General features: G+C 35.4%; 1 protein-coding gene across 1 annotated transcript in view; it reads right to left on the reverse strand.

The window, feature by feature from the left end:
* LOC128999057 (uncharacterized) overlaps nt 1-19,926 on the reverse strand; it is a 57,382-nt gene that overhangs the window by 19,099 nt on the left and 18,357 nt on the right. Inside the window, exons 3-6 of the mRNA XM_054425414.1 lie at nt 16,296-16,535; nt 8,856-9,008; nt 6,119-6,306; nt 5,224-5,436 (exon numbers count right to left, since the gene is read on the reverse strand). Of these exons, the coding sequence (XP_054281389.1) occupies nt 5,224-5,436; nt 6,119-6,306; nt 8,856-9,008; nt 16,296-16,535 (794 nt within the window). The remainder of the gene's footprint in view (nt 1-5,223; nt 5,437-6,118; nt 6,307-8,855; nt 9,009-16,295; nt 16,536-19,926) is intronic.

Raw genomic sequence — 19,926 nt, forward strand, 5'->3', positions numbered from 1 at the left:
CAGAAATACTTTTATAACTAAAAATTGATTGCCCTCTCATGAAATGGAAAACAAACAAAAAATAACAAAATAGCGAATCTTAACCGATTTATTGAAAAAAAAGATCGAAAAAAATTGTATATTATTAAGAAAATATACGTCCGGATTACCAAAGAGTCAATGTTTTAATTTTGAAGAAAATTTATCTAAGGTCAAACAAAATCTGATATCTTCCGGCAGTTGGTTGAAGTATTTGGGACCATTATATTGATAAGAATGTCTGAACAATGACTTGCTTACTTTAGGTAATCGGAAAATGCCTTGATTGTTTAGTATTATACAAAAGATTGCTTTTGTATTTGAAACTAATTAAAAGATTGAACATGTTTGTATTTCCACTGCGTACATAGTAGTAATATGTATAAATGCTGAAATAGGAGTATTTGCTACTGAGAAAATAACGGGAAAGAGCTATCACGTTTATTACTTTTAGTTATTATCCTTAAAAACAATTTTGAGTAAATCTTAGTTTTTCAATATAACTTGTTCCACCCCAGCATTGAATTGCATGTTAGAGTCTTGAATCCTCAAGAGAAAAGTAAATAGTTCGAATTAAGAAGGTATTACAAATGTTTTTATAAAATATAAAATTCTCATAGTTTGTGTATGTAGGGTGGAAATATGTTTGTCCCAGCTTAGATTTTCATCCATAACTAGTCCGAGATATCGAAAATGATTGACCTTTTCAATTTATTTGCAAATGCATGAAATTAAATTACAATTTGAAGAATGATAAATTAGATAGCTTGGAATGCCAAAACTTAAACTGAAATCTATGTATTTTGTCTTATCAACATTTACCTGCATTTTATTTGCTTTACACCAATCACTCAATAAGTTAAGATGTTCTTGAATGTAACTGTAAAGAGTGAAAATAAATTTTTAGGAATAAAAAAACGCAATGTCGTCAGAAAAGGCGCATTCGTGCCAATGGAATGGCGGCATAAATAAAATCAAAGCTTTATTTCCCAATAGACAATAAAATTGCATGTGGAATGGTCAATGAAAGGTATTATGTTGGTTAAACATTATTTGTCAAGGAAGAGTACAATGGGTGTAGAGAACAAGGTCAAAACAAGAGATACAAAGAGAATATAAAATGCATCCATTGCATACAGATGATGATAACTACAAGAGAAAAATGTACAAACATTACTCAATACGTAATGGTCTAGGAAATTCTAAAAAATCGTTTAGTTTGTAGAACGTGTTCTTCTAGCAACATATGAATTCTAGCTTTAAAAATTTTGTAAGGAAGCGATAGCAATTTGTTGGGCAATTTATTAAGCTCGAGAAGGTAATTTATAAATATGAGGAAGAGGGTTTCAGAGCTAACTGATCCCTGGGGAATACCCATATATTGTTATTGATTTTGGTGGCAAACAAAACAAGTTGGAGTCAAAAGTCAAGGCAATAACTAACAAACTTGCTTATATTTCGCGTAAACTGAATGCTATAGTTTCTGTTTTTTTATGTAAAAACTTTATGTGTAAAAAATATACCGATTTTAGTAACTCACTGTTTATGTAAGGCGAAGATAAGCTGCCATTTACATGGAATGTTTTGCCTTGATACTCTAAGGATGTAATTAACCACTTCTCACGTATTTTCCAAGTTCTCACGTAAATTTGATGAACACTGTACATTTTCAAGGTTGACAGTATTTACACTTCATTAAATACAATAATAGTAATGGATATTACTATAACGGAGTTATCCTTGCAATCCTTGGGCTTAAGTAAACAATTGCTGAGAACTAGCCATACATCCGGCACGCGTGCAATATTGGTAGAGTTAAATCATGTTTACTGTTGTTTTTTGTAAGGATTGCAGATGCCTAAATATATTGCTTGACAAAATATATCGATGCATGGAAATAAGTAATAATAATTCATTACTGCTAGTAAGATAAAAACTATACTCATGAGATTAATTCATCATTGACTGTTGGATACTGAAGTAGACATTTCATCTACAGGGTGATTGAAAAGTAACTTGTGCCCCCCCCCCCTTATTTTAAAACCATTTTAAATATTTGAAATCTGTTTGCGGCAACCTTTTAGATACGAGGGGCTATAATAATTATGGTTAATTTTGAAATTTTGCCCTCAGGGGTAGTGGGGGTAGGGGTTAGCTCAAAACTATCAAATAAGAAGTATAGTCGGGTTTGGTATCATTTTACAGGTCTTGATGGAAATAAAAAATTGATATAAGGAAAATAAAAATCGACCTACTAATAACAAAATGGCGCCCTAAAATTATTCACCCTAAAACGGACAGAGATTGCTGATAACAGCAATTATAAGGAGTTAGCAATTATAAGAGTTTCCAAACACTGTTACTAACCACATAGACCTTATCAGCATGATATGAACTAAAGAAAATGTTTCCTTGATAAAAATTGAAAGTTAATAAAATAGGAAACAAATTATTTTACGGCCACAGAGCTTTTATGTATACAATGCTTTTTTAAGCGGGTTATTAAAAGTAATTTTTAGTTGCCATTTTGCTATTAGTTGTCTTTTCTTTATGTCAATTGTTTGGTTTCACCAAGACCTGTAAAATGATACCAAACTCGACTATCTATACTTCCTATTTTAAAATGTTGAGCTAACCCCAACCTCCACTACCCCTAAGAGCAAAACTTTCAAAATTAACCATAGTTATCGTAGCCTCTTACATCTAAGAAGGTTGCCACAAACCGATTTGAAATATCTCAAAGGCTTAAAAAGTTAAGGTGGAAGGGGTGCAAGTTACTTTTCAGCCACCCTGTATATGATGGACCAGCTGTAGTGAATTTCGCATCAAAATAGAACATAGTAGCACACTTACAGAGTGTGTTAATCCCAGATCTATACTAGTATTTTCTGTATTAGTTTGCGGTACTTTATAATTATTGTATCGAAAACATGCTATGGTTTAGTTTGAGTTTTGTTGTTGTTTGGGTTTGTTTTAAACTTGATTTATTCGACGGATATAAGTAGTTTACATCAACACCAGTTCCTCAATTATACTATGTCCATTTTCATTCTAAAATCGCCTAAAACACAAACGTAACATTAGCGTTGGATGTCTACCTCTTGTAAAAGTCAACAATTAGAAGTATTATATAAGCTTTAAACGTCCAGCCACCCTTCCACTGAAAATAGATTATAGTAAAATATTATGTTTATCCGTTATAAAATACTATTTGAAAAAATTGTCTGCAGAATTTATCCAATTGTTAACTAATTCGTGTTATAATAAAGTTGTTAGTTCAACTACTTTAATGTAATTATCAAGTCCATGAACCTGGGATGTCTAAAAAATACTTTATATATATAGCTAAATTGGTTAGCTCTTTGTTGTTAAATTCGGTTATTGTGAAACTAGATCACTGTTGATTTATTGAAGAAAATATATACAGTATGGAATGTAATAAATTCATCATACAAATCAATTGTATAATTATTCCCCACATTATAAACTCAATTTTACTCCACCAAAATACTTATTTATAAGTTAACTACGTAATTGTTGCCCCCTGTAAAAGATGTATTAACAATTAAACTATTTACTGTTATGGCAGGTAAACTTTGTTTAAATAATCAAACCAAAATTAATATTGCAATTCTTCTGCATTATCTGAGCCCATAAAATGCATGTATAAATATAAGTATTGGATAGGGAAACTTGGATGTCTATAAATCTGTTTGACCTCTTTATTGTTTTAAGATATATATTTTTGGAGATTTAATCGGTAATGTTTAATCAGATGGAGTTTATCCATGAGCAATAACCTGTATGAAGTAACACTGCACTGCTGTACATTAGAAACGGCGAGTACCTGGATTGACTAGTCAGATATTGCAGGCGTTGTTGTCCGCGACGCGACATGGCGCGGTAACTACATAAGAACAAATTAAATCGTTTACGAATAAAATAACAGTTTGTTTCCTTTAGTATTTACATTTTAATATACAAATAGCAACTTTTAAATCGATGGATACAAACTTATTTCATTGCAGAATGCCTTTTAATTTAGAAGACCGACCAGAGTTTGAAGCAAAAATCAGAGCAGTTTTTTTTTATAAAAACAAACTTTTTCGTTAATTGTTTTTAAGGAAAAATCTGTATATGTATTCTTGGCAACAGATAATTATTTTTACCGTTCATGACTTTTGATTAGGCCACACGTATCAAAGGAAATATCTCGAATAGTGTTAATCAATCCAGGTTTAAAACTCCAACAATTTTGGTTTTAAGGAATGTGTTAAAAATAAAACTTTACTAGTGTAATTCTATATTAAGACATTACGTTCTTATTTCGTATAGCGCAAAAAATGGATTTATTAAAATTATATACGTAAAATTGAATTTTAAAATTTGTGTTATCAGTTGAATATTTGTCTATTGCCATTTCAAACTCATTGTGTAGTCTACTTTTGTTTGCCGATGAAACAAAAAATCACTACTCTTAAACAAAAAAGTGGTTAGTGAAGTATTGTATTGACAATTTTCGTTTTAAATTTACGTGTTTACATACCATATGGAATTGAAATACTATATGTGTTAAAAGTGTGTTAGACGGGATGTATTTTCTAAACCTTAAACTGGTTTAAACAATTCTATAAGTAAACCTTGGTTGTTGAAGTAGAACCATTGACTATAAAGTCAATGGTAGAATCTAGTTTTGTTTCATAAATGAACCATTTTAAAAGACTATAAGTGGTTGAAGAATTATGACAAGAAAGATTAACTACTGCAACTCATTATTATTTGCTTGGATTGATCTGATATAATGAGCAGTTCAGGTAAAACTGAGGACTGCAGTATACTGTGTGTTGGTTTAGAACAGTGTAGTGCCATTCAATTTTGGGAATTGAATTAGATATCTCATATCTGGACCAGCTGTAGCCATTTTCTTTTTATAAGGGACTCACAGAGTGCGTTGCAGTATAAAAATGTATTATATTTAACTTTTGTTGACATGATAGTTTATGTGACACACAGTGCTATAGTTCACAGTAGGCGCTTTCACTTTGGATTGGTTGAAAAGTTGGCTTATTCGACAGAAATCAGCAATCTACATCAGCGTATTCTGACGGTTGCTCAATTAAACCACGTTCATGTTTATTCTACAATATGGCTACATGGGAATGTATATTTGTATCCATGGTCAATGGTGGTGATTGAGGTACTTACCGAGCTGTGCTCGCTACCGTCCGGTGATAACGCTTCCCTGGTCTCGTTGAGGAGGTCTCGAGGAGCCTGGAACAGCGCATCCCTCTCTGTCACCTCCTCTACGTCCCCTCCCTCCACACCCTCCTGGGTCACTTCCGCAGCCGCCCCCGTGGCCGTCCCTCCGGCACCGCTTCCTGTCGCCGTCACCTCGGCCTCCGCCCTCACCCCGTACACCTGCAACAGCACATAGATCAGCGGGACATCCAAGACTCATCCGACAAAGTGACACATGACTGTTACATCAAATGTCCCAAGAGTAATATTTGAAAAATGTATATTTTAAGCTAGCCTGTAAGCTTACAATACCAATATGTTTAGAAGTACTGTACAATATTCATTAATTAATAAATTATGCCTAGATTTTTTTTTACTGTAGGGTATGATTGCTGTAGAGACTTAATAGCACGTTTGAGACGTAAGGCCAGCTGTTGGTTAGAATGGTATCTAATACGCTGATTATGAAGTGCTCTAGAAACATTTGTAACACATACATTAATATGGAAAATCATGAGATATATTTATGGCAAATACAATAATGGCACTATTCGTTTCGGAAAAGATATGAGACTAATATACAAAAAACGCAATAAAGGTTGGAGAAACCACTTTTAACAATAATTATGATCACTACCTCCCTTTTCACGTTTCTTATTCAATACAACGACTATATTCTAGCATTGTAAACACCAGCTCTGTCACGAAAGTCCAGGAAACTATCGAGATATGAACAAAGAGACTCCAGAACAATAGTGGTGATTGGTCGTCCGAATCTTTTTCCAGTGGTTTTTCTTCGCGCACACGAGGCCATTTTCCGCGTGAAAGTGCGATTGACGCGTGGGAGCCCCATGGATGGTACTGGTGGTGGACGATTGGCAGGAGGTCGTCGAACTGGGAAACAACGGGTACCACAAGCATGACTGGGCTCACCAGAGTCCACAATTGGCTTCGGAAAACTAGAAATAGCCCACGCGGTAGGATGGGACTTGCACGCCAGGAAATGCCGCCGTGAGAATGCAGAAGACCAAGTCTTACTGACAAAAGGTCCTTGAAGAAGATTCCTTGGTAGTGGCAGGATGTGGGTTACAAAATTCCGTCAATCTTATGCTGCTTTTTGACAGAATAATCAGCATTTCGTACTAAAATTTGAAAAATCAAAACTAACCTATGAAAACTGATGTTTACCGTACATTTGTGTTTACCATGGGTTCTACAAGCTGATTCTACCAGTAAAAGGGAAACCCATTATTGCTAGACATATTTGAAGGTAGTTTTCAAGCAATGTAGAGCACCTTTGTCTTTAGGAACGCTGCAACTAGATTGAGGATTTTATAAAATCTATTGGTAAATAATCGCCATAGATTTGAAAGAAAACAAGCACACGCCTCTACTTTGGAGTCCTCGAGCCGTAAACAATGCGACAAGTAGGCTCTAATTGAGTGTTTAGATTGTTTCATAAACAAAAGGGTCCGTTGGTGCGTTGGATTTAGTCTTATTGACTTTTTTAGTCCTAATTGTTACGGCAATGTACAAAGTAGCAAGAAAGAAAGTTAAATTTAAAAGATTGATCCATGCTGGGAGAAAAAATTACGTTATCGGTACAGTTTGTTCTGTTAGTACAGTTACATCTTGTATGTTCACAGCGACTTATTATTGTCACTCCAGTTAAGATGGATGTAAAATGAAGGAGAGAAAACACATTTTACCGTCTTTAGCAGTTTCTAGATGTAATAGTCATGTAAATAGAATAGAGGATGGGATAACAACTAAATATGTCTTTTCATCCTATTAATTACCTAAAATAACTACAAGTCTCATTTTTTTCTGCTCATAAACTAGACTTCCCTTTAAGGTATAAGAAAATTAAGTCAGTTGTAGGTTAGTTGTAGGCGATTATTTAACTTAACAGTGTAAATAAACCAGACAAGAAAAGATACGGGTCGTGCTGTGTATTCAGATAGCTGATTGTTACGTCTGTAACAATCAGCCTTGTTACACGTGTTGTTGTGCACAGTGATGCGTGTGGAGGTCTGTACAAGGACTTATCCGATTGCGTGATGACCATGCGCATGCGTGAAGAGTGCGCCGGCGCTATGGTCGACGCGCACCGGAGTACGGTAAAGTCAGCTGCCGTCAGTCAGTCATGTGCAATTATGCGACTGTAAGTGTTTGTCTGATGTTTACAACAACGGTATTGCAATTGTACGCGACAGAAGTCTAGGTAATGGCCAGGACCATGCTGAGTATGAAACTGTTACTGCAACTACTCTTCTGTGGAACATGCTTGTGTCACGGGTGATATAGAAAATCTTGCACCTGCAGAATTCAATGAAGATTTGATATGGCGTTGAATTTACATCCATTTGATAGTTAGAATTAATTTAAATAGCATTATAATATGCAATCCAAATATCTCACTATTAGATTTAATGTTAACAAGAAACTCATTTGCTGTTCCAAATTCCAAATTTGTATGCTGAATTTTAAATTTGAACTTAATTTTGTATTCAGATCTAATATTTTAGGAAGTGAGCGATGTTATTTCTTTTGAAGGTAAAGTATTTTCTGATAAGGTAAAGTAAGGAAATGATCGAATGTTGGGGAATGAGTTGTCCATAAAATATCCCTTTCGTGTCTAACCTGCAGACAGAAGTGAATAAATAGTTGCTTCATCCAGTTTATATTCAAACATATTTATAATAAATAGATAATTTTCCTTGGAATATTTCCAGTATAAACAGCAATAGTTTGATAAACACTTGCCAAATTCTCTAAAGAGATGTTATCCACGCCGATTTATTTTAAAGGGGAATTTCTTGAGGGATTGTTTTTATTTTGATTAAATTTACTTAAGATATTTTTAGTAGTTGACATTTGACGCCATTTTGCACCATGTTGTAATTGGCAATAAATATTATTGACACTTACTATGACAATTCCATGAACAAGCACTTAAAATAAATCGCCAATAAATTGATTCTACACAAGGATAACATGCGAGATTGCGTGCTGGACACTTTTATTATTTAGTCATCTGATGAGTGCTGATTTAAAATGTAATAAACTGAATGGTTGTCTTCCAAGCTTGTTTGACTCTTATGCAAACAGTTAGAAATCTGTCAAGATATGGGCGAGAATATAGAAATAAACTGATTATTATTGGAGTAAACCACGCCCTCCCCCTAAATTTTAATTTGTGTGGTACAACAAACATTGGTCTGATTCGCGGACTCTTACGATTATATTTTGGTCCACGCTTAATTCAAGAGTTGAACTTTAACAAGAGCTATCGGGCATCCTTACACATAATCCATGTAGCCATTCTACAGTCCAGTACAAAACTACAGTATTTACTTAGAGCGTGAAAGACGTACGTGTTATACAAAATATCTCATTAACCTAAGTTTGAATTTTGTGTTTATCATATCAGCAAACCTTTAATTTGGTTAAATACTGAACCCAACAATTTTAACCGTCTTAAGATATCATTAACTGTTGCAGGGTGTGGGAATCCGTAACTGGAGGACAGAGTAAGTTTTTAACGCTTTGCCGCAAAGCGGAGTGTCGAAATATAATTGGGACAGTTAGAGTATGACCATGTCCTGCGGGACAATGCGTTGATGGGTTCCTCTCGAGTGAACCCAACGTGGCGTCTTTAATATCTCGACTCGCGAGGTCGTTGTCGCCGAACCGTACTGTCCGAGTGTCCAGCAATGCAGACTCCCGGGTTACTTGACTCTTGGGAGCCGCTGTCACATACAGTGTCAGGGGTGCTCTTCATTTACCCATCATACTCATATTTGGTCCTTTCTAAAAATGTAACCACCCATTGCATTTGCTTATTGCTATTGATCGTCTAGTTTAGAACAGCAGCGCCACCGTCTGACGATGCACTGCTTTGTTAATTGTTTTAATAGGTGATGGCCCTTTAACTTCTACGTATGCCTCGGGTCTGTGCATGGAGTTTACCCAGAAGATTAAGGGGTGAGCCTGTCAGTACAGTATGAGTTTAAATTATCTTATAACCTGAAGTGGCGGAATCAAGACTGGAACCCACGACATCACTGTCATAGATTCGTTGTCATTCGTCGTGCTACCGACTGAGCCAGAAAATAAAATAAAATACAAATAAAATGAAATAAAAATAAAATAAAATAAAAATTTACCAAACTAGGTGGCGTTCACAGACGCGTACACAAAATTGAGCGGAGTCGTCAGGATTCAGTTTTATGTAGTCATATTGCCATTGACCCTCAACATCAAGCTTCAAAGTTATTTTTATCTACAATATCAAATAGAGATTTTTTTTAAGGGATACAATTTCATGGGGATCAAAACAGCTACTAATTATTTACCAGTGAAGTGAAGCATCTTATTTTTAACACAGAGTAGTTATTATTTATGGCTTTTTGAGACCTGCTTTTACATTTCAAGCTTAAACCTCTGGGATTGTATATTTACTTTTTCTCAAACAGGACGGTGCAGTTTCAGCTAGTGATTACATTAAACCCAAACAGTTTCGGCTTATACCAATTTGGTTACAGGATAACTGCCTGGCAGTTAAACTTTGTATGATGTATACGAATGAAAACACGAAAGAGATAACATTCTCTTATATCCCAAGACCTCAAGAAAAAAATAGAGTAATATATTTAGTTAAACAATTAAACATGCTTGCAATATGAATTTTATTGAATGGACAACTCAACGAATGTGAAAATTTCAAACTAAAACCATAGACAAACTGCATTAAATTTCGAATGGTGTTGGTCTATATTTAATTCCAATTGTCTATGCTAAAACTAAAAAATCGTTATAGCAGTGACACTAAAGGCAATCTTCGACTAGAACAGACATCTCTCTCCAGACCGAGCTTTTTTTTTTTTTTTAAAAAAGAGGTTTGCGGCCTCTTTTACCTTGCATTTGCCCGTCCACATAGACTACAGATCTGTGCGTGGAACGTATCCAGCAAAGCAAGGGGTTTTGTTCATGTTCATCAAACTTCTTCTAGAAATACTTGGTCGAAAGCAGCCCATCTACAGCAATATACTGTAAGTCAACCGAGCACTGAATTGTCATAGTCCAATATAAAAAAACTGCTTGGTTCTGGGTTCTGCCTTGGGTTTTGTGAATTGAGAGAATAGAATTGTCAATGGAAATTGTTTTCAGGTACAATTAATGCCACATTTTACAAATTTAGTTACAATGAACATGAACATGGGGCAATCTTTTGTATAATATGGGCCCTCTATGATTATTAATTTAACTAATACAAGCAAAGTCTGCATGTCCAAATGTGATAAGACTTCTTCAAATTCATATAAAATGTCGTGGACAGTGCCAACAGCACCATTGACGAATCCTGCATTGGCCCATATTTTGTGGCTTAACATGACTTTACATCCTTTGGCTAATTTGAGGATGTTTTCAAGAGATTGACATTAATCGAAACACACTGTAGCTGCTATTGAAGGTTTGTTTATGGCACGAACGAATCCCACCTTGGCAGTTCAGCCAATTCGTTAAGGTTGTAAGTAGCCACGTCCACACGTCTTCTTTTCTTGCCGTGATACGAACAATGTTGCAAAGTTCTGATTGTTGATATTTTTATATGAATCGTAAATAAAAGAATCTACAGGGTGTCCCAGAACTCTCTACCAATATTTTAGGGCATTGATCCTGGGTAAGAAACAACGTACCTAAATATCATATTTAAACTGTCCGGAAGTCCTTAATTACTCACACAGCCGCCATTTTGTTTTTTTCAGTTATATTTTTTTTTCTAAAGAATGGTTAGACATACGAAATGGAAACTTTACACAAGCATTTATGACAACTAGACAAAGCTACAAATAAATTATGAAGATTTTTCAAATTCATAAAACAAAATGGCGGCCATTTAAAATTTTCTTTCTTAAATAACTCAAAAACCATTGATTTTACAAAAATTTTAAATGGCCGCCATTTTGTTTTATGAATTTGAAAAATAGTGATAATTTTTTGGTAGCTTTGTCTAGTTGTCATAAATGTTTGTGCAAAGTTTCCATTTCGTATGTTAAACCATTCTTTAGAAAAAAATTAATAACTAAAAAAAACAAAATGGCGGCTGTGTGAGTAACTAAGGCCTTCTGGACAGTTTAAATATGATATTTAGTTATGTTTCTTACCCAGGATCAATGCCCTAAAATATTGGTAGAGAGTTCCGGGACACCCTGATAATCTTTCTCTGTCATCGTTCCATGACGAAATGACTTTTGCTCTTCTCCAGATTGACGCAGTTAGTTGAAAAATTGTTGAATGTGTTCGTTTACAAAATGTCCATGTGTATACCACTGATTTGAAAGATCATATGACATGAATAAAGATCGATACGGCCCCGATAAAACCATATCACCACACAGATATGCAATAATACCATCAAACACCTACCGTCACCGTGGGTTGATTCTGTTGTGTTTGCAATCTCAGTTGTAACTACAGACTTGCCATAACAATGTTTAGTTCGCAAGGTAAAACCATTGAGTATAGTAACACAAATGAAACACTGATACAAATAAACGTAATATTAAACTTGTTCTGTAGGTTAATGAATCATGTTCAAATTAAATCCAAGAATTAATCACGAACTAAAATAATGCATAACAAGATGATTAACAGCACGAATATTATAACATAAACTGTATTGATCCTAAACAAATAACGACACTAGCCCGAAACGGTCAAAAACGATTAAACCATATGTTATAGTTATTAGTGATTCAAGCTAGTGACGTCATGTTTTTTGATTCTAGACGTTTTTGTTCTATTATCCGTGCGAAATTTAACTAATCTTTATCACCATGCAAAATTTGAAAATGATTGCTTCAGCCGTCATGGATGAGTTTGCGTATTACGAAAGGCATAATGGTCGACGTATAAGTGCTTCACACGCTCCGCTCAATAACAATCAAATATCTTAACGACGACCTAGTAATATCCATAATGTCTTTTATAGAAAATGACAACCTTCTGTTTAGTGGCCAAAATGGTTTTCACTCAGGCAGATCAACAATTACGGACACATCGAGTTTTTATGAAAGTATAATAGATTCAATTGATCAGCATGAAAACGTGATAGGAATAGCAAATATCCTAATAATCAAATTAAAAGATATGGAAGTAAAAGGTCAAATTTTGCCGTGGGTTAAATCACATTTTTATCGGATATATAATGACTCGTTGATGGTTAAAGAAAACAATTGGATGGTAAAAAAAGATAAAAAGTCAAACCTAATAACTTATGCGACCCTCAAGGTTTAACATTAGGCCCTGTTTTATTTCTTTGTTGCTTTTAGATACCAAATACACTGTTGCCGTGTCCCTTGCGGAAATATGTGCTTATATGCTGATGAAATTAACTTAAAAATTATCGACCAAAGAGTACAACAGATCGTAATACATACCTTTATGGACCTTACAAATATTAAAAGTTACTACCTTATAATCTCAAAATAAACTAATTTTATGTATTTTCAACTGAATAATGTAGAAATAAAATAGAACCGTTATTTTGTTTGGATTCTGATTAAATCAAACAAGTTGAAGCAATATATTAAGCACCTGTCCTGGCAGGACCACGTAGATCTGTCTGCGCAAACATTAATTCAGGGATATTCGCATTGAAACAGATGTCTTATCTATGTAATATCTGTACTTTGAAAACAATATATCGTTCTTTTGTCCATTGCCTCTTTTTATACGGTAAATCTTTATACAGTATGTAGATTCAGCAAAGACTTGTTATATGGGCATTACGAACAATGATGGGACTGAATGATGAAAGTGTTAAAATTCGTTTACAAAACTTAAAAATACTAACGGTCTTTGCCCAATGCATTTTTGAAACGGCTCTCATTGCTAAGGGAAGTTTACCGGATAACGCACCATTATGCTACAACACTAGAGGAAAAGCCTCAAGAGAAGATATTCTCAAGCATAATTTCTTTTTAAATAAAAAGCAACCCTACCGGAAGAAGGTTCTTACGTCTGCTTCCGATAAAATCCATTTCTAGCATCCAATTTCAAAATTTATAATAAAAAACATGTGTTTGAAACCGCTCCTTACTCCATTAAAGAAGTGTTCCCTCAATTAGCTTGATTATGTTTATATGTTTCTTATGTATACATTTTAATTTCGAACGTTATCCTATCCTTTAACAATTGTATTTACCAGGTTAAGATTATTGACTATATTCAATGTATAATTACAATTATTGAATAAAGATATTGAAATGAAATACATAATCAAATGAATAACAACTACCTAAGTAGGCAATGAAAATTCTTGGACCTTTTTCCTTGAACGACAAAAAAGAATATGTTTTAAGGCCAGTAGGAAGGTTGTTATACGACTTTCGGCCAAAGTACCTGAAGCTCCTCTCCTCTCAAAATCATACCTCATTCTTGGAAAGTAAAGCAGGAGTTTGCCCAGGTGGGATCCGCACTGAGATACCTCGTCTCGAAAGGAAAGCCTCTCAAGAAGGTATTGTAAGACAAGAGCCTTTTGCACCATGCGGCATGTCATGACCCTGCAAACTGTATACAGTCGTCCCTGCAGCAGCTCTATATTTTGTAGGGTATACTTCCTACTTTGATCAAGAACTCTGTATCAACTTCTCCACTAAGACGAAGAACTAAGTATGTAAGGTTTGTTTGTTCACGTAATAGCTGTGGCAACAGTAAGCCTACAGGTATTTAACAGTTTTTCATCTGATGATGAGGGCTTCACGGGTCGCTGTAACCGTTCGTCGACATGTCAGATATGGCGGGCGACGGCCTTGCAGGCGGAACTAACTCGCTGTTTCCTTCATTCTTTATGATGTTCAACAAACAATCGCGATAGATTAGACATCATTGCAAATTTTTCGATAGTGCTAAAACGTGAATGACTCATGAAGAGTACATTAAAGTCTATAGACTCAAAAGCCTAACATAGCTAACTAGAAGATAAAAATGACCCATACTCAGAATAATTTGTTTTTTGCCCGGTTTTGTTACTATTTAACTTCGACCTTTTGTTAGATAGCATCAATAGTTGATATCCCAATGACAAATGTCATCAAGATTCCAGAATAGATACTGTTTGGAATCAAACTGACATCCTTTAGATTTGTGGGCGAGCACTATAGTAGTATAATTTGGCTACCTAGACAATTACTGTTAACTGTCGGGAGGTGGCTGTAAAGTCTAAAGAGCAACAATAAATTATACAAACTATTTTGGCTGTGTTTTGAGTTAATCGATGTACGATGCATCTATGAGGCGATATACACAATGGTTTCGATAAATACATTAATTTGTATACACATTTTTAATGTATTCGTGAATATCGATTACAGAACAAGCAGTACGATGTATGTTTGAATTGCTATTGGTATATAAGTTGTGTGTCGTTTGTCAGTGAGAAGCGATAATCAACAATCATCATTGTTACCCAAACACTTTTGTATTACATTTTAGTTTCAATTTTTATTTTAATCTACATTTTCTCATTTGTAATGGTCTTTTTGCATACATTTCGTTCTACAGAACTAATCCTATGGAGAAATAACCCGTTCCGATAGTCTTTCCTTTCAAGATCCCTGATATTATTACAATGCGGATGTAACGGATTCGTGACCCTTTGGGATGATTATATTTAGTCTAAAAACATGTTTAATGTTACGTCTAATGCATCAGTTACAGTTTGGTGCGTTAGTCCAACATTCAGTTATGTGTACAGGGTGTTAACAAAACCACTTGTTCTTCCCCACAACAGTTAGCGGTCAGTCCAGTTCTTGCTCTATGCTCAGTGTCCGTGCCCTGCACTCTTACTTTTTACCTCTTTGGTGATTTAACGGTGTTTAGTCACTCTTGTCTAATTATCTGTGCGTTATAATCGTAGCCTTACACTTGACCTTGAATTATTTAGTTGTTCTTATCCAACCGTATATACTAATGGCCTAATACGAAATAGTGCACAAGGATTGATTAAAATGTAGTAGTTTGATGCTTATTTGAACTAGAGTAAAGTGTGAAAATCTAGTGTTTGATGTTTTAGGGATCGAATCCATGCGTAGGTATCGAAAATATTATTAATTTCCAGCACATTATTATTAGCTCATTTGCATGAGATGTGGGCTAGGACATGCGGGAAATCATGGTTCGAGTCCGGTACGTGGTAATTAAATACCATTACCATTACTTGTTCGCCTATACAGCTGATGTTTACTGTACGTTGAACTGAACATTTTCGAGATTATCGTTTGCGACGGGATATTATCAATCCACTTTTGACAGTTACTTTTACAACAGGCAACTGGTTAACAATGTAAGATTTATGGTTAAATAAATATTCGTAGGTACTGTAATAGAAACATTTCTTGTTATTATTTATTTATGATTGACAATATATTGTATTTTTAAACCTTCACATCTCGTCTTTGGGGTTGGTTGTTGAGTCAGCTTAGTAATATCAATTACAATTCAAATTATGCAAATATTTACTCTTAAGCCTAAACATTAAGCTTATTTTTTGTCGATACCAACTACTAGTCAGGGGTGAAAAATACGGGGGTGCCGAAATTGAGCAAACAGTCCAAAATTGTTCACAATACCCATTCTGTTGAACTTGTTGTCACCCATATCAAACGCACATACACTTAGTAAACTATTTTGAGTTAGTTCAAAATCCAATTAAAACAACCCTTTAAGGGAAGTTTCGTTATTTGCTTACTTTTCATACCTTTTATTGCAAAATATTGATTATATTTTAACATTATTTATATAAGTTTTCAGATTAAACTGTTTTCCGCTTGGGTTAAGGAGTTAAGCTTAATAGCTTATATTAGCATCTCATACTTGATTGATTGATTGATTGTGTGAGGGTGGACTCATGGTCCAAGCACGTCAACCGAAGCTTATTGTGCATCCCGCTTGCCACTAACTGGGTAAGCCTATGCCTGTGTCCCTAACTAGGTGCAGGAGCTTTTACCCAATGTTAGCGTCTGGTTCCTCACCTGGCTGCTTTAGACCAAACAGAGCCCTTCTCCTAGCCCGTAGTCCATCGCAGTCCAGAATAATGTGTTTTGCAGTCTCATCGGACTGGTTACAAAGTCGACACTCCTGCTTGTGATTGACAATTCCTAGAGTGTGGATATGTTTCTTGAAATGGCCGTGTCCTGTGATAAGAGCAAGTACCTGCTTGACCTGCCCTCTCCCCAGCTTTAGCAGCCAGCGAGTGAAGAGGGTGCTAGGTTCTGAGAGCAGTTTTTTGCCAAGTGATTGTCCAGGATCTCATACTTAGTGAGAGAAAAATAAGTTCGATTCCCGTCATATTCAAGAAAACTTTAGGGGTTAAGACAGCTTTTCATGGAATGCGTTTGAGTTTATTGCTTTTAGAAGCTGTACATGTCTAGAAGTGTGGAGACAAGAGGGAATTGACATAACCAAACTCCTAAATTAACACTTATCATTGCAGAATCAAATTTTACTTGACAATTTACAACTCCGGGTCAAAACACTCTGTGTGAAAACATCGATACGCTTCCATCCACTTATCGTAGACCGGAGCTGACCAAAGTACACGTCCCCACAGTTATTGTCCTCCAATGGTCAACCTATTTCGCCAATGCACCGTGACCATGACCATACACATTACACACTGCTCGTCCATGGGAAACAATCGCATAAACAAATGACCACTTTCAGTGGTTGGCGCTGTCCTGGTGCCCCACCTAGATGTAGATAACGGCGGGAATCACCGAGTGTTTGAAAAATTACGTGGGAAAATAGATGAAGCACTTGACAGCTTCACTACCGCTAGGCGTCTTCCTTGTTTCCTCATTTATAATTTCCGTCCCTTTGAAGTGTGTTTGTTTGTTTTTTGCAAGCAAAGTAGCAAATTATTGGCTACGTATTTTTTATGTTCGAATATCGACTTAGTCCATTCAATAATACAACATTATGTTCACATAACACTTTTCAAATACAACCGTGAATAATAATATACTTAAAAATTATATGGGTGCTTATACAATAAATTTCTAATAAATCTCTAAAAAATTAAGTTGGTTAAATGCGTTGGAGATCTTTTGAAGCGGCAATCTAGAGGTGTATTCGAATTGCTCAGTAAATGTTTCTGTATTCCTCACTGACCTTGATGAAACTTGAGGAAACATGTAAACATTTATATCATTGATAGGTATAAAACGTCAACTTCAAACCATATAATCTAGGATACCCTTTATCCTACTTTTAATGCTCATGATCGGTCATAACTACACCACCACTTTTAAAATTCACCCTGGAATGACTCAACATCAAGATCCTCAACCTAGATTTGTATTCAATGGATTTAATATTACCGGTAAACACAACAAATAAACTATTCTGGTATCTTGATTTAAATCGACACTGACAAAATGTCTTTCGATGTTCAATAAGTAGGTTCCATGAACATTGAAAGTAAGACCAAAGGGGTTTTTAAGAATGTAGTTAATTTTTTTCATCGTATTATGTTATTTACCTATTTGGTCAACACACTTTTTCATGCAAAATCTCCAGATAATGAATTGTGTTATTCCGTCATATAATTGACCAAGTAAATTCGTATACCAGTACAAGTTTTAGAGTGGTGAATTGAAATGGTTCCTACAGATTTTTATCATTATCGAGGAGCTAGTTTACCTGCTCTACCTAAGACCAAACATCTCTTAGATGAATTGGCTTTGCTAATAATAGGCCTACATGTAATTGATATGAACAATCCACCTGTGTTGCTGAAAGTGCTACAATATGTTTCTCACAATGGCCTGCCATCTCCAAGAGCTGATTACATAATTAGTTAATAAGAACTACCCCGACTGTGTTGCTGATGGTGCTTCCTATCACCCCCAAGAGCTAAGCTTCACCCTGACCAAGCATACAGGAAGACTTTGATGATAATACTGGTAATTGATAAGCCATTACTGACAGTGATGTTGCATGACGCGTCTGTTCTTATCTCTGCCGCTCCACACCCTGGAACTGTTCCGTGATCTTATCTTGCTGCTCCTTGACCGTTGTTTCGAAACTGTACTACTAATTTGTTTGATCTAGTTGAAGCGAATGGAACATCTTCTTCAGTAGTAAGACATGAGTTAAATTACATGTTTTACATCCAAGTGTCATTTATCAATATTATGACTTATCTGCATTAAATTCATGAGAATAAAATAAGAATGCAATGCAGATAAGTCATAATATTGATAATGACACTTGTGTAAAAAAATGGTTAGTATACCTTTGCAAAATGTTTTGTTTTCTAATCACTCGATTTTTCAAACCCTGTTTTTGTTTATTATTGAACTAGTTTTTAAAGTGCTAACCATAAACTAAGGTTATGCGCATAATTTAAAAGTTGGGTTTACTCGTCATGGGTTTGAATAATTGGTACTCCTAAACTTAAACATTTCGATCAATAGTATTTGTCAGCTATTTTCGTTTTCCTCATAAGTTAGCCACAAAGTGAATGAAAATGAAAAACATATCTAAATTTTTAAAATAAGAAAAGGAATTGCACATAATCTATTCACTAAAGCCATTCACACTTTGAGGGATCTTATGAAATCAATTTCATCGGTTGAAATCAGCCCATGAGTGGCCTTGGTGAAGAGTGGTAGTCATGCCTACAGGAGGCGTGGTGGGGCGGGTGATCTATTTACACCCAGAATTGTGCCAGGAGCGAGGAGCAGTGGAGGCGGCAAGAGAGGAACATAACGGCTCGGGCGCAGGCAAACACTGAAGAAATATGTGCGTTTCCTGTGCCAAGGAAATCGGACAAAAGGAGGAACCGTTTTTGATGACCTACAGGAGTTTGAACTCTGTCTCGGTTGTATGGTGATCAGTCAGTCGGAAAAGTGTGAAGAAGCCTCTATCGATCTGATGAATAGCACGGCTTTGTTCTGCCTGGTGGGTCAGAAGTCATCCAGACCGTTTGACGCCATCAATCTCCCAATCCATGGATCCTGCGATTACTAGGATCACCTTTGCACCGTTGACAGTTATCAGAATTCAACTGCTGCATTTCTGGTTGTGTTTCGATGGTACCTTTGTAACTATCGATGACATCACCCTTTTCTGATAAGGACATCAATATCAGAAATATTATAAGTTTCTGATATTGAGAAGAGATAACAAGTTTTCAGAAAATCTTAATTTGTTTTTAATTATTCGTCAAGTGTGTTTTAATAATTTGCAGGCATTTCCTAAACTGAGAGCATTGATCTGTGACAGAGGCCCTAAAGGAGCCGGAAGTGTAAAAAGTTTACGAAAAACGTTGAAAATTTTAAATCATTGCAACAATACGTCTCAAGTTCAACTGCCTAAATCTAATCCTAACACTTTGCTGGAAATGGGCCCTGATAATCACAAGATATAAATATTCCATGAATCAAAGGAAGAGATCGACCTCATGATCCGTTAAATCTTTTCTTTTGCCCGTTATGATAATCAATACGAAGAGGCCCTGAGAGATTACACATCTTTACATTCAGGAAAATAATTGAAACTGCCAGGCAGATATTTTCATTTGAAGAGTATGCAAGCATAACGTCTGAAATTGAAAGAACAAAGAACCGACAATTTGGCTCGACCTCAGCTTCCTCAAGG

The sequence above is a fragment of the Macrosteles quadrilineatus genome, unplaced genomic scaffold (genome assembly GCF_028750875.1).
Source record: "Macrosteles quadrilineatus isolate MER2022 unplaced genomic scaffold, UCM_ALF_1.0 Scaffold_7__1_contigs__length_78375512, whole genome shotgun sequence".
Taxonomy (NCBI): domain Eukaryota; kingdom Metazoa; phylum Arthropoda; class Insecta; order Hemiptera; family Cicadellidae; genus Macrosteles; species Macrosteles quadrilineatus.